Source organism: Gobio gobio (genome assembly GCF_949357685.1).
Source record: "Gobio gobio genome assembly, chromosome: 14".
NCBI lineage: Eukaryota > Metazoa > Chordata > Actinopteri > Cypriniformes > Gobionidae > Gobio > Gobio gobio.
This window is the reverse complement of record NC_137107.1, coordinates 35,327,211-35,341,732: the sequence shown is the minus strand read 5'-3', so window position 1 is coordinate 35,341,732 and position 14,522 is coordinate 35,327,211. Positions and strand designations below refer to the sequence as shown.

General features: G+C 37.7%; 1 protein-coding gene across 1 annotated transcript in view; it reads right to left on the bottom strand.

Annotated features, from left to right (window-relative positions):
- LOC307137581 (uncharacterized protein) overlaps window positions 1-14,522 on the bottom strand; it is an 85,049-nt gene that overhangs the window by 26,896 nt on the left and 43,631 nt on the right. Inside the window, exons 8-31 of the mRNA XM_079835332.1 lie at window positions 13,020-13,064; window positions 11,472-11,591; window positions 9,888-9,926; window positions 9,746-9,799; window positions 9,473-9,526; window positions 5,650-5,757; window positions 5,438-5,491; window positions 5,262-5,315; window positions 5,016-5,060; window positions 4,788-4,841; window positions 4,635-4,679; window positions 3,842-3,895; window positions 3,715-3,759; window positions 3,585-3,638; window positions 3,371-3,415; window positions 2,893-2,946; window positions 2,665-2,709; window positions 2,529-2,582; window positions 2,303-2,410; window positions 2,147-2,200; window positions 1,984-2,037; window positions 1,486-1,530; window positions 1,324-1,377; window positions 429-473 (exon numbers count right to left, since the gene is read on the bottom strand). Of these exons, the coding sequence (XP_079691458.1) occupies window positions 429-473; window positions 1,324-1,377; window positions 1,486-1,530; window positions 1,984-2,037; window positions 2,147-2,200; window positions 2,303-2,410; window positions 2,529-2,582; window positions 2,665-2,709; window positions 2,893-2,946; window positions 3,371-3,415; window positions 3,585-3,638; window positions 3,715-3,759; window positions 3,842-3,895; window positions 4,635-4,679; window positions 4,788-4,841; window positions 5,016-5,060; window positions 5,262-5,315; window positions 5,438-5,491; window positions 5,650-5,757; window positions 9,473-9,526; window positions 9,746-9,799; window positions 9,888-9,926; window positions 11,472-11,591; window positions 13,020-13,064 (1,383 nt within the window). The remainder of the gene's footprint in view (window positions 1-428; window positions 474-1,323; window positions 1,378-1,485; window positions 1,531-1,983; window positions 2,038-2,146; window positions 2,201-2,302; window positions 2,411-2,528; window positions 2,583-2,664; window positions 2,710-2,892; window positions 2,947-3,370; window positions 3,416-3,584; window positions 3,639-3,714; window positions 3,760-3,841; window positions 3,896-4,634; window positions 4,680-4,787; window positions 4,842-5,015; window positions 5,061-5,261; window positions 5,316-5,437; window positions 5,492-5,649; window positions 5,758-9,472; window positions 9,527-9,745; window positions 9,800-9,887; window positions 9,927-11,471; window positions 11,592-13,019; window positions 13,065-14,522) is intronic.

Below are 14,522 nucleotides of genomic sequence, written 5' to 3'. Positions count from 1 at the left end.
TAGCGAGGGCAAGGATGCACACACTGCTTGAACTCTCTCACTTTTTCACACTTCATTTCAATCACACACTTTCACTGACATACAACAGTAAATAGACAGACAGTTTGACAGATAGCGCTTGCTGAAGAGCAATAACTACCGCCATTACGTTCCAGCTCCCCTTTTATACTTCCGGGTATGCCGTCACAATGACGTCATCACGCACGCCAATCGGATTGGCCTAGTTGGCATTCTGGTTTCAGATTCGCTGATGCTAAGGGAGCATCCCCAAAGCGTCGTCCCGATGCAGTGCGAGTTCCCTCGAAAGGGAACTAAATAAACAGTTTCTGGACAGTAGCTTAAGACTGCATTACTGACTTTATAAATACCAATATAGAATTTAAAACCATTTGTAGGTGGGGTATTAATGTAAAGAGTTCTGAACCCACCATTAGTCCTTTATTTCCTGCATTACCCACAAGGCCTTGCAGTCCCTGGAGCACAAGAAAGAACAATGAGAATCAATTTGAACTTTTTACAGTCTCAACATGTAACATCAAAAATAATCTGTTGAAGTACCTGTTTATACTTACTGTTTATTTATTGTAACAATAGACAAGATGCATTTGTATTTATTATAATACTCTATTCTACTACTAAATTCTAGTCTTCAAGTCTTTCGAAAAAAGTTATTTGAAATGTCATCTGAAAACTTAATTTAACGGTTATGAATATAAGTTCATCAATGATTCAAAAAGTAGAATTAAGACTAGAATAAAATAATAATAATAATTTGTTACATTTATATAGCGCTTTTCTAGGCACTCAAAGCGCTTTACATAGAAGGGGTGAATCTCCTCAACCACCACCAATGTGCAGCATCCACCTGGATGATGGGACGGCAGCCATATTGCGCCAGTACGCCCACCACACACCAACTGATTGGTGGAGAGGAGACAGAGTGATGATACCAATCGTATATATATGGGGATGATTAGGACGCCATGATGGACAGGGGCCAATGGGCAAATTTGGCCAGGATGCCGGGGTTACACCCCTACTCTTTATCGATGGGCATCCTGGGATTTTTAATGACCACAGAGAGTCAGGACCTCAGTATAACGTTTCATCCGAAGGACGGTGCTTGTTACAGTATAGTGTCCCCATCACTACACTGGGGTGTTAGGACCCACACAGACCCAAATTTCTAAAATTAGAACCCATAATATAATGTTTTCATGTTTTCTCACAGTAGCCTTCTAGTTTATATTTTTTTATTGATGTAAAGATGCATAAACGGGATCTTTTTACAGTTATCATGGTATTAGAATATAGAATGGGAACCTGTGTACCAGGCTTTCCTTCAGCTCCAACAGGTCCAGGCGGGCCAGGTAAACCCTGCAATAAACACCGTCAACACTGACATCATCAACATTCTACACAGAAGATTAATAATGGGGAGGTAAGGATTTCCACTACTCTCAGCTTTTGTGTATGGACACTTACAGGAAGTCCAGGCATACCAGTGTGACCCCTCTGGCCTGTTCGTCCCTGAAAATGTATTGAGACTTCATTAAAAACAATATCAAACAGCTCAACTAGATGATTGTTTTTCCTAGTTGTAATACCGTAAAGCTTATGACCATAATAAACTTCTTTCAAATGTTTGGGGTCAGTAGGATTCTTATGCTCACTGCATTTATTTGATACAAAATACAGTAAAAACTGTCATGTGAGAAACATTATTATAATTTTAAATAACTGTTTTCTATTTTAATATATAAAATGTAATTTATTTCTATGACACAGCTGTATTTTCAGCATCATTACTCCAGTCATCAGTGTCACATGATCCTTCAGATCATACTGATTTGGTGCTCAAGAAACATTTCTTAATATTATCATCATCGTTGCTGAATAATAGTATATATTTTTTTTTAAATAAATCTTACTGACCTCAAGCTTACATGGCAGTGTATGATAATATACCATAAAGTGTATTACCTTTAGGCCTCTAGGACCAGCCTTTCCAGGAAGGCCTTCGGGACCTCTGCTCCCCTTCAGTAAAATGGACATTTCACATTAAAAACTGAGAATATTACACTCAAGGAGTTTATAATTTGATGCACTGTAAATCCTAATGCCTATAGTACAGAGCAACTCTGACCTTTGACCCCTCCTTGCCCACTTTGCCATGCGGACCCGCCTCTCCAACCTCTCCCTGTTTGTGTGAGGAAATTGTGACTTAAGACTAACTGTGGACAGGCAAACAAACTAAAAACAAATGTGTCTATTAGTGAAGCAACATTAGTGTAACTTATACCTGAATACCCAGTAGTCCTGGCAGACCTCTGATGCCTGGGAAACCAGGAAATCCCATTGGTCCCTGCTCACCTTGTGTGCCCTGAAACCCTGGGGCTCCTCTATCACCCTGGGAGGAAAATACAATTTTCAACAAGTGACATCTGTTATCATGAGGGTATCAACCTACAGTAGTACAATGTACAATATAGACTGGATATACTTGAATTCATATTTATATGTTTTACTTTGTTTCCTTTAGGTCCAAAGTCTCCCTGGTCTCCATCAGGTCCTCTGTTACCCTTAAAAGACAGTACAACTATTAGAGCCAAAATAAAAACTCAAGAGTAAAGACAGGTTAAAATAGAGATGGCATGAGCTTACTTTGATACCAGTAAAACCTTTTGGACCTTGTGTTCCAAACACACCCTAAAATGAAGAAAACACAAGTAAGACTCAGAATGTCTTTAATTAACCAGTACATGTAAGAAACAGGAAATTACCTTGGTTACATTTGAACAACACAATTACAAAAAAATACATTGGGATAGCTTTTATTTATATGTTTTATATACTGTAAGTATTTTTGTATATGGGATGAATGGCTTTTACCATTAATCCTTCAAATCCTGCCTCCCCTCTGAGGCCCATTGGCCCTGCAGGTCCCTGTAAATGAACAGTGAATACATGTATAATGTTACAATTTTCTTTTTAAATAAATGCTGTTATTTGAACTTCCTATTCAACATGGTTTCCTGTCAACATTGATAATAATAGAAAATGTTACTTCAGCACCAAATCAGATTATTAGAATGATTTCTGAAGGATCGTGTGACACTGAAGACTGGAGTAATGATGCTACATGTACTTATTATAGGGTTAGGATTAGGGTTTGGTTTGGGGTTAGTTATGCATAAAATATAGTTATATATGTAACAATGACACTGTAAAATAAAGTGTTACCGAGACTTGTTTCAAAAGCATGAGTAGAACATTTAACAGCATGAATGCCTAATCATTACTGGATTGGGACGATCAAAATAATTTAAAGAAAGATATTTTACTCTGTGACAAAATAATACATTCTTACAGGCTCTCCTTTAGGACCAGGTAAACCCTCCCGGCCTGACAGCCCCTAGTGGAGAAACATATGAATGCAATAATATGGATGATGTTCAACAAATATATTGCTTGACAGAGCCTGTCACTTAGTGTGCATATATCAGCATGCATATACCTATATACAATAAAATAAACCTCCAAGACCATCATCTCTCAATATTTATATACGGTAAGACATTTACCTGTGGACCCCTGGGCCCTGGAGGCCCGATCTGTCCCTCTAATCCCTGGGGGCCCTAATAAATTACATATATGTTATGTAGAGGCCATTTATCAGCAACATTACGCTGTCCCAAATAATAAATAGCATACCTGTGGCCCCGGAAGACCAACAGCTCCTGGAGGCCCAGGCTCCCCCTAGAAAATAAAACAGAAATTGTTAGTACGTCACAGATTGACATAATTGGGTGGAACAGTATAAAACAGCCAAAACACTTACACGCGACCCATTAGACCCCTGGGCACCAACCACACCTGTCCAACCAGGAGCTCCCTGCAAACATTTAAATAAACTGAGATTGAAAGAAAATGGACAGATCATACATGAAAAGTGAGATAAAATACAGCGTAATGACAAAGAAAGTACTTTATTTTAAACCTGAAGCATATACACCGATCAGGCATAACATTATGACCTAATATTGTGTTGGTCCCCCTTTTGCTGCCAGTACCGTCTGCTTCCCTTCTTCCCATAGTGCATCCTGGTGCCATGTGTTCCCCAGATAAGCGACGCACACGCACCCGGCTATCCACTGATGTCAAAGAAAACGTGATTCATCAGACCAGGCCACCGTCTTCTATTGCTCCGTGGTCCAGCTCTGATGCTCACGTGCCCACTGTTGACACTTTCGGCAGTGGATAGGGGTCAGCAGCTATGCAGCCCCATACGCAACAAACTGCGATGCACTGTGTTTTCTGACACCTTTCTATCAAAACCAGCATTAACTTCTTGAGCATTTTGAGCTACAGTAGCTCGTCTGTTTGATTGGACCACACGGGCCAGCCTTCGCTCCCCATGTGCATCAATGAGCCTTGGCTTTGAGGACAAAATGTTCACTTGCTGCCTAATATATTCCTCCTACTAACAGGTGCTGTGATAAAGAGAAGATCAGTGTTATTCACTTCACTGGTCATAATGTTATGCCTGATCGGTGTAATGTGTCAAAGCAATGGTGGTTCAGTCAATACATACTGAGTCATACCGACAGTTTGTGATATTCTCGATTACTTACAGGTGCACCTGGAAGACCTGGTGGTCCATCCATCCCATCATCCCCCTGTAAATGGTAACAATAACAGATAACTATAACTAGATGTCAACTTTGTGCATTTGATAAACAAATGTTGAGCATTTAGTGCATAGTAGTCATTTTGTCTTCACTTACGTCTTGCCCTGAATGCCCTTCAGGGCCCTCCATCCCTCTCATGCCTTGTGGACCCTGAAGAAAAAATAAAATACAATCAGGCAAGATCCTGAAAAGGAATATTAGGGTAATATTGTTATCATAACTATGTACATTTAAATGACAAAGCAAGATGTAATTAAATCATAAATCTTGTTGATTTTGTTCATTCACAATGAATGATGCTGCAGTGATCGTTAAATGACTTACAGGAGGGCCGACAGGACCAGGAGAGCCAGGTGCTCCTTTTGAGCCCTGTAAATGTGAACAACAGGTTAAATATTTCATAAACACTTACATTTCCAAGCAGTTTATATTATATAAAAACGAAGTGCCTATTAAATAGTTCTTTGCCTGGCCACTAGATGGCAATATATACAAACAATCCACCCTATAAAATAGGGTGCATGCATTTATTTTCTATAAATATTTATTATTGTTTTAATGATGGCTTACTTTCTCACCAGCTTTTCCCATATCTCCACATGGACCCTCTGGTCCAATAATGCCCTGCAAAAAATTAATGTGTTAGTCCTTAGGTAAAAAAGTGCCGTATTCAAGGGTACAAATAATAGTTCACCATGGGATTTGAACCTACAACATTTTAGTTACCACCTTCAATTTTGTCTCACCTCCTCTCCTTTCTCTCCAGGTGAGCCTGATTCACCTTTATAGCCTAGAGGACCCTGTGTTTTAGAATTTAAAACTGAATTTTAAAACAATGTTTTCACAACAATTAGGTCAGGATACCGAAATATATTGCTTATTTCTACCAAAATGAAGCAGTCTGGAGTGTTACAAGAGTCAATTGTGTATGGTGTAATGTGTAATGTGGTTACTTGACCTTTGGTCCTGGAATCCCTGGAGACCCCTGAGGCCCGTCCAGTCCGTTTTCCCCATCCTTTCCAAAGACTCCTGCTCTTCCAACTACACCTTTTGGTCCACGGTCACCCTGCAGAATATCACAGATTTAATCATTATAAGTGAGAAAAATACATGTGAATCATAATACCATGAACTAATACTGTTAACTGTGGCTATATTATGTAATGTATAAAATGTTCAGTGCTGTTTGCTTACAGTTGATCTACAGATACCAAACTCTTGGAGAATGTATGGATGGATGCTATAAAAGTTGGTTTTCTAACCTATAGTTAAAGTACATCTAAATACGTATATCAGAATGGTGAAGGGATTTAAATGTAATTTAAAGCCACAATATGTAATTTTTCACCGCTAGAGGTCGCTTATTCAAAGTAAAGGCATAGCTTGATGACGCCTGGATTTCTCAGAGCTTTTATTATGCTGCAGACAACCGCTTCCACTTTTTCAGCTCATGCATAAGTGGGGCAATGCAGCGCTGTTTTATCATATTAGATACATTATTTGAGTGTGTTGAAAGTTATGTTATAATGCTTCTCTGTGCGTTCGCTCGGCGGCTACTATGAGACACACACTGCAGTAAGTTAGATCGATATTAGCAATGGTAAAACATGGTACTCGCGGTAAATCAAGAAAACGTGATTTAAACAATAAGACTAACTGTGTTGAGCTATATAACAATGATTCGTTTTCTGTGGATGAATGTATCCAAACAGTTGCTCATCTGTCTAATAAAATACATAATATATAAAAGCATCATTGGTGTTTCCATGGTTTCTACAAAATAAAAACAATATGTGATTACCCGGAATTAATGTCATTGATAGGCGACGCACGGACACGGTCCATGTCTTGGTTAAAATGGCTTGTTTCTCTGGATTTAAACATTCTTGGAAACATTTGGGATAATTTAAGTAAACAAGTCAACAAAATATATAACATCGTTCTAGTGGTTTGTGTATATTTTATATATTTGTGTTTTTATTTTAGTCCAAAAATCTTACATATTGTGCCTTTAAAGTGATAGTTTCTTGTTAATATGAACACAGTTGATAATGGCTTGTAAATACAAATAGGCAAGACTTAAAATCAGGAATAAAAGTCAAAATATCTGACCTGTGCATTAGGCCTTGCAATGTAAATGCAGCCAAAGAAACCTGGGATTGTTTCTTTTTCTGACCTTAGCTGATGGTTTTTATTAATATGACATTTTAGTCAGCTAGCCCTTACTAAGCAGTAACACCACCTGGAGGCATCCATCAGATTCAAGCTTTCAGAGTGATAGTTACAAATAAATTGTGACCAGACTGAAAATGCTGAGCTGAAAAGGCCTGTCTGTCTGTGTCTGTCTCTGTCTGTCTGTCTGTCTATTGCCAATTCAATTTCATTTTATTGTTGGAATCTCTTCAAAAAAAATTGGATCGCATCCCATAGAGTTTTCTGTCTCACATCAATACACATCCACATCAAGTAATAAAACACAATACAATAAACACCACTTGATACAAAAACAACATATAAGTAAATACACAACCAGCTGCAGTGCATTGATTTAGTCCTTTCTATTTTTCAGAACCCAGAGGTCTACCTAGACCCCCAATTCTGATTTATTAATTTTTCAGACTGATGAGCAAAAGATTTCCGTTACCTATTCATTTTAGCATATGCTACTTCTGTTTGATGGCAAAAGTTGATATTTCAGGATCAGACATAATTTTACCTGTCAGGGACAACATTTTTTTCGTGAACAAATCATGAAAACTTGGCTCAAGCATTTGGCCCACAATCTTAGAACAAATAAACAGCAGTCTAGCCAGTCGAGCATTGAGTTGAACAGAGAGACAGCTATACCATGCACATATTCCATATTGTACAACACTCTGTATTACCAAATATATTTTCCTTTGTCTTCTTTTCGTTTATAATATAAGTGAATTCCTCTCGCACCACTCCACTACTCTATCCATACAACACTGATGCATACTGGAATCATCTTCGATCCCTAATAAAGACAACAGCACAGTATCATCTGAGAACTTCAATATATGCATTTACAATATCCGTTTTACAATCATCTCTATAAAGGGTAAAAAGGAAAGTTCAAACAACCCTGAGATGCTCCTGAATAAGGCTGCGTTTACACTGCAAGTCTTAATGCACAGATCCAATCTTTTGACCATATCTGATTTTTGGCCCGCTTGTTTACATTCACTTTAGACACGACTGGTGTCCGATATCTGTGTCTACATTAGTTCTCGCCCAAAATGATTGTAGGTGATCGCTTTACTATGCACATGGTGGACCCTCTGGTTTTAAATGGCCGGGCTATTAAAATTATTTATATAATTCATGTCAGGTGGCCATGATTATTTGTCAGCATGGACAAGATAACAGCTGTCATGGATATTTTGCAGCGCAAAATCTGACCGAAGAGATATAAACCAAAAAATAATGGAAATATTTGTTTGTTATTTTATCTACAGCTCATAATTGAACTAAATTAAATAAAGTAGCACTACAATTATTATTTTTTTATTAATTTGAATGAATTAACGGGGGAGAGAGAGAGAGAGAGAGAGAGAGACAGAGTGAGTAGCCTAATAGTGAAGCTTGTTGGTTTAATTACAGCAAAGTTAATCACCTCATTGCTGAGAAATATAATGTAGCTTTCAGTAATGAACCTGTTTATTTATAAAACTCACAGGGCAGAGGTTGAAAAAACATACAAACACGCCATCTAAATCTTATAAGGAGTTGCTTCATAATACAAACATTAAAAAGCTATCTTTGTGGGCAAACTTGTCACCATCACCTTGTGGTGGCTTGGAATTCAAAGAAGAATCGGATATACGTGTTTAGAAGTAGGTCAGATGTCCAGATATTGGATATGTACTCGATTGGCTCAGATCGGATGTGAAAAAAATAGATCTCATGCGGATGTTTGTGTTTACACGCGTGCAACAAATTCCGATCTGTGTCAGATGTGAGTTAAACTAAAAAAAAATTTTTGTGCCAGTGTAAACGCAGCCCACGTGACAATGGGAGCTGAATATTTCTGATTACTCTTCTACCTGTCAAAAATGAGTAGTACCAATGAATCAGGTAAGGATTAACTACCATTTGAATAATTATTGTCAATAGAAGCTCTGGTTGTCTCATATTAAATGCAGAGGTAAAGTCCAAAAAGAGGGCCTAGTTTTAGGCTTATCCAGATCTATCTATCCATCTACTTCCAATGTGCGGTGCACTGTACTTCATTAAATGCTAACAGAGGCTCAGTTCAGTAGTAAATCATGCAAGGGCTTTGGGAAGCACAAATGTGACGTGTCAGTCACAAAAACGCAATGGGGAATGCAGATACAAGGGCCTTTGTTTACATCTGTGGTTAAATCTCAGTAATGATTGGGTGGGGTAGAGTGTGCAATAACTCCCACAGAGTTCAATAAAAAGGCAGCTAATTAATTGCCACTAATTTGAGGTGACATGATGTCTTGCTCTGACAAAAAAAAAGAAAAAGAAGAAGCTAATATTAGCCTATTTACAAATACAGCTTTCTTGACAGACTTTCTTATTACGAATACAATAACATCATAATTAAAGACAACAACATTTTAGTGCACCAATGGTTTACAATTAGTAGGTTAATAGTTTTATGATAGCAGAAGGGATGCTTGCCTTAGCAAGTGCCACTTATAAAAATTAGATTAGATTACATTCAAAAATGATGCCTGTCTTAGTAAGCACAACTAAAAATGAGAATGATTGATTACACTATTGGATATTACCATGTCTCCCATCCGTCCTGGACGTCCTCGTTCACCTGGCTCCCCAGGTGGCCCCTAGTAGAGAAGGTAGAGAGAGAGAGAGAGAGAGAGAGAGAGAGAGAGAGAGAGAGAGAGAGAGAGAGAGAGAGAGAGAGAGAGAGAGAGAAAGAGCATGATTTAGCAGAGCAGGTGTTGTCATCTGAGATCAGGAAGTTCTGAGCTACATAACACAGGTGTCACTAAGCCTCAAGTCTAATTAAAGCAGTTGGTACACATAGACAGGATCTGCCTCACCTGCAGCCCAGGTTTTCCCAATTCTCCTTCCGGACCAGGCGGACCTTGCACTCTCTACAAGCTCACAGGAAATAGAACAGTGTCAGGGATATTCCATGTTCAGAAACATAACAAATCACGCAAAGATGTGCTGTATACTTACAGGCCAGCCTGCACGGAGAAGCTGGAAGAACGATGTTTGCTGGAGGAGAGAGTGAGAGAAAAATATTTCATTTATTTGATCCATCACATGACTATCCATGTTTATCACATCATCAATAATCACAGCTGATATTAAAGCATTATCTGATACTCTGTAAAGCTAAACCTACAGAACCTCCAGAGCTCTGGTTACCCTAAGGATGGGTCAACTAGCTGTCCAACAACTAGATCCAAGAAATGTGTCTGATTACAGGGCTACACGATATTGGGAAAAATGACTTTGAGATATTTTGTTTTTCCGCTATATATATTGCAATATGAAAATACACATACTTCATGCAAGTCACCAGATGACTTGAATAGCTATAGTTGGAAAGAACTAATCATTATAAAAGGTGAGTGCATCTGCATAGAAAAAAAAGAAAAATTAAATTGCTCTGAATACTTCTGTCAAACATCCTTTTAGGGCTGAACAATATGGGTAAATGTGAAAAAAAGTGTTCACACTTGGGTATACTCTTTACATGAACCAACTCAAGCTTCTTTTAGTAACCATAAAGCTATCAGATTTCAGACTTGAGTCCCACTTAAATTTTCATAAGCTACATTCCCACTGTTTTTGCAGTGGAGTTATTTATTGAATTAAATCACAGACTTCACGATTTGAATCGATATGCAAGGCGAAGTACTGCAATACGATATTGCAAATCAATATGGAAATATGGCAGTAAGCCATATTCCGATGCATTGTGTATTGTTTAGGAGTATTCAAAACCAGCCTAATTATACTGAGATTCCTTGGGCAGATTAATTGGTTAGTCATTCAGACAACCCACCAATAGGCAATTTTCAAAATATGATTTTAGTCTATTTTTAAAGCTTTCCTCTTAATTGCACTGAGGAGTCGTTTTAATGAAGGGCAAAAGCCATAACCATGCTATTCTAGTCTTACTAAATCTTTAATGATCCATTCTCATCCAACAAGACTCCAAGACTTAAAAGCTGCCCTGTAAACTACAAAGGCGTTCTCAAAGGCAGCATCTTGCACACAGGACACGAATACCAAAATAAGCTACAAGGTCACAGGCTGCTTTCAATTAGACCACGCTTGACAGAGGTTTCGGTTATCACAAAGGAGATGCGTTTGGAGATACCGAGCTGGAAACTGACATGAGGGGTGAGACTGATTGATTGTGTCGAGGTGACCTTGTTCTGGGCTCGAGCAAAGGGGTTATCCCTCCTGCTTTTCCTTTCAGTTACAGGAACAACGTATGACCTCATGCGGCAGTAAGAGAAGAAAAAGCCCTTCCCCTCAGCTGGATTGCTGGATGTACAGTGCGGGACGGTTCAAAGGCTGTAGGAAACAAATACCCCATTACAACAACAAGAGAGAATTCCTTCCTCTTTCTCTCTTTCTCTGAGGGCATCTTTATTCACAGCTGTGGTGTTCCTCTGAGCTATTACACAAGATACAGCTGAGCACTGACAGCCACTTTAAAGGGATGAGGAATGAAGACAGGGAGACCACAGACAGGGACAGAGCATTTAGTCAGGAAAACCGAAAAAAGAAGAAGAGAAAACTCACCTGAAATGCAGCCCATTCCTCAGGTGTGTTTCTCCACAGGTAGAATGTGGGCAGCCCAGGCGGCCCAGGAGGCCCTGGGAATCCACGGCGACCTGAACGGCCCTTAAGCCCAATGGCACCCTAGAAAACATCACAACAATAAGGACTGCATCACCAAAAAACTTCAATAAATCTCAAACCTGATAAAAGCTAAACTGTTAGGATGCAAAACAATAGTCCATTACACATCTGCATTGTATAAACAGGCAAATAGCACATATTGTAAAACAGCACTGTACAAAATAGATCAGGGCTGTGTTTCTAAAAATCATTGTGAGCTAAGTTCATCTAAGTTGAGACCATTGGTGGCAATTTAAGTTTACGGTGCTTTTGGGAAACGCACCCCAGATCAGTTTAGACACCACCAAATAACTGATAAATGATTACATTTGTCTCTCAAGTTTTAACTACATTTTCATCTAGGTTTAAATACCAGTGCCTGCAATTACATTACTGTTCAAAAGTTTAGGGTCAATAAGATTTTTTTTTTGGAAAGAAATTAATACTTTTATTCAAGGAGGATGCATTAAGACAATCAAAAATAACAGTAAAGACACATATAATGTTACATTAGATTCATCTAATAATAATACTGAAAAAATGTCCACAAAAATATTACACAACTATTTTCAACATTGATGATAAGAAATGTTACTTCAGCAGCAAATCAGCATATTAAAATGATTTGAAGGATCATGTGACACTAAAGACTAGAGTAATGGCTGCTGGAAATTAAGCTTTGCCATTGCAGGAATGTTTAAAATATATTAAAACTCTTATAAATACTTTACAATATTACTGCTTTTTTACTGTATTTGCAGTAATATAACTGTAAATACAGCCATGATGTGCATAAATAACTTCTTATAGAACACAAACTTATGAATGGTAGCGTACATAGTGTTAAAGTTTTAGATAAACAAATGTTTTTGGTTTTGCATACAAACAAAAAGGTGCAATAGAACCCTCTTTGCCATGGTCATGACACTTAAAACATCTTGTGCATGTTTACAGTGTAAAGACAGCTATAGATCTTTAGAGAGATTTGCGAAAGACTAGTCACAGTTTGCAAATATTACAATGATTTCATCACCGTTGGTTCGATTTTGAATGCTGGATTGATTAACATTGCGTCAATGGGAGATTTTTAAACTTTAAATGTTACATTTAAAGCGAAAAAGGAAAAAAATGAAAGAAGCTGAAGAAAAAGATTGACATTAAATTGATCTGAAATTAATTAAAGAAATGAATTGATCTGTGACTTTAAAGAAATACTATGTATAAACGCCAAGTTTGGACTTCTGTATGGAGACTAAACATAAGAGAGTAGTCTTTTGAAGTGACAAAGGTCATAAAAGGACACAAGGAGTCACCCGGTCATGACCACAGGCATGTGGACTTTCCATGAACTTTAGTGGCGAAGCACTCTGACCTCAGCTTGCCTTCATTCATCCTGAGAGATTGACTCGGACTAATTTCTCATTAGTAAAAATACACAGATTATCATACCGTTTCACCTTTGGCTCCTGGATAACCAACACTCCCAGGACATCCCTAGAAGGAGGAAAGAAATAAACCTTGAATACAAAGCCACAGAGTGTGAACAGAATAAAACATGCTGCTTTCATTTTTAACAGCAAGCAAGCTTGTTTAAATGAAAAAAAGTTTATGGCTAGTAGAAAGTAGATAAGCAATAACAAACTGACAAACAATTTTCCTAGTTGTCTTGTTCTGAACAAACAAAACATTCAGAGTTCAGTTCAGAGGTCAGACAAGCTAATAAAATCCATTAGTTTTAGTGGCACTCTGACCAGGGTAATAAAAGCACATTGTTAAACTTAAACCTAACTTTTTAACCATGACAAAGCCAATCTAAAACCTGACTTCCTGCAAGATTACATTTTTGCAACACATTGAGAACAAACTTTTATCACTGAATGGTACTAAACAGTTTATGACAAGCTTTCATTATCTGAGCAATAAAAGCAATTGATCTTGGCTCAAAATAGTAAAAATACTGGACCAACATTTACATACTTTTATAGTATTTATTAAAATGTGGAATTGGCTTTTATATTTCCAGTTTTCATTTTAGTGCAAGTACAATTTTATTAATTTTGTTGTATGCCCTTGTCATTTTATTAGTTATTTTTTGAAGTTCTATTTAGCTTTAATTTATTTTTATTTCCATTTTAGTTTTAGTAATTTTAGTTCTTCAACTTAACCGTACTTTATTTGAGCTAGTTGCCAAGGCATTCTAATTTTAGTTCTGCCATCATTACTCAATACCCTCAAGTTTTTCCAAACCTGTATGAAGGTCTTTGTTCTGCTGAACACAAAGTAAGATATTTTGAAGAATGTTTGTAACCAAACAGCTGTCAGGCACCATTGACTGTCAATGGTGTCCCAAAACTCTTTGGTTACAAACATTCTTCAAAATATCTTACTTTGTGTTCAGCAAACAAAAAAAAAAGAAGAAATGTATACAGGTTTGGAAAAACTTGAGGGTGAGTAATGATGACAGAATTTTAATTTATGGGTAAACTATCCCTTCAAAAGTTTTAGCAAACAATAACAACACTACATTGCAGTACAACACTTAGCTTCAACAAGAACAGGCTTTAACTCCTTAGAATGATAAAATCAGGCTAAAAGCTTAACCCTTACCAATGATAGCAATAGAGAGGTTAAACAGAGGGGGTAACCTTTTGCTCCCAGAGTCCCAGGCAGTGAAGTGTCCCCTTAATGCTTTCAGCCAACTGGTATAAATCAACCCTTTATGAACTAATGGAGGCCTTTTACAGTGCCTGTGCTACTGGAGCTCAGCCAAAAGCTTCCAGATGGCACCACGTCTGGGTATACTTCTTATAGGCCCAGTCAGTTGCATTTTGATTCAACCATGCAGATGGGTTGTTCTTGTTCCTCCAACAGCCAATTATCGAGAGCCAGATGAATCTAAGGCGGCCAGTGAGAATAGCTGAAATATACATATATAACATCAAAGTCCTAACA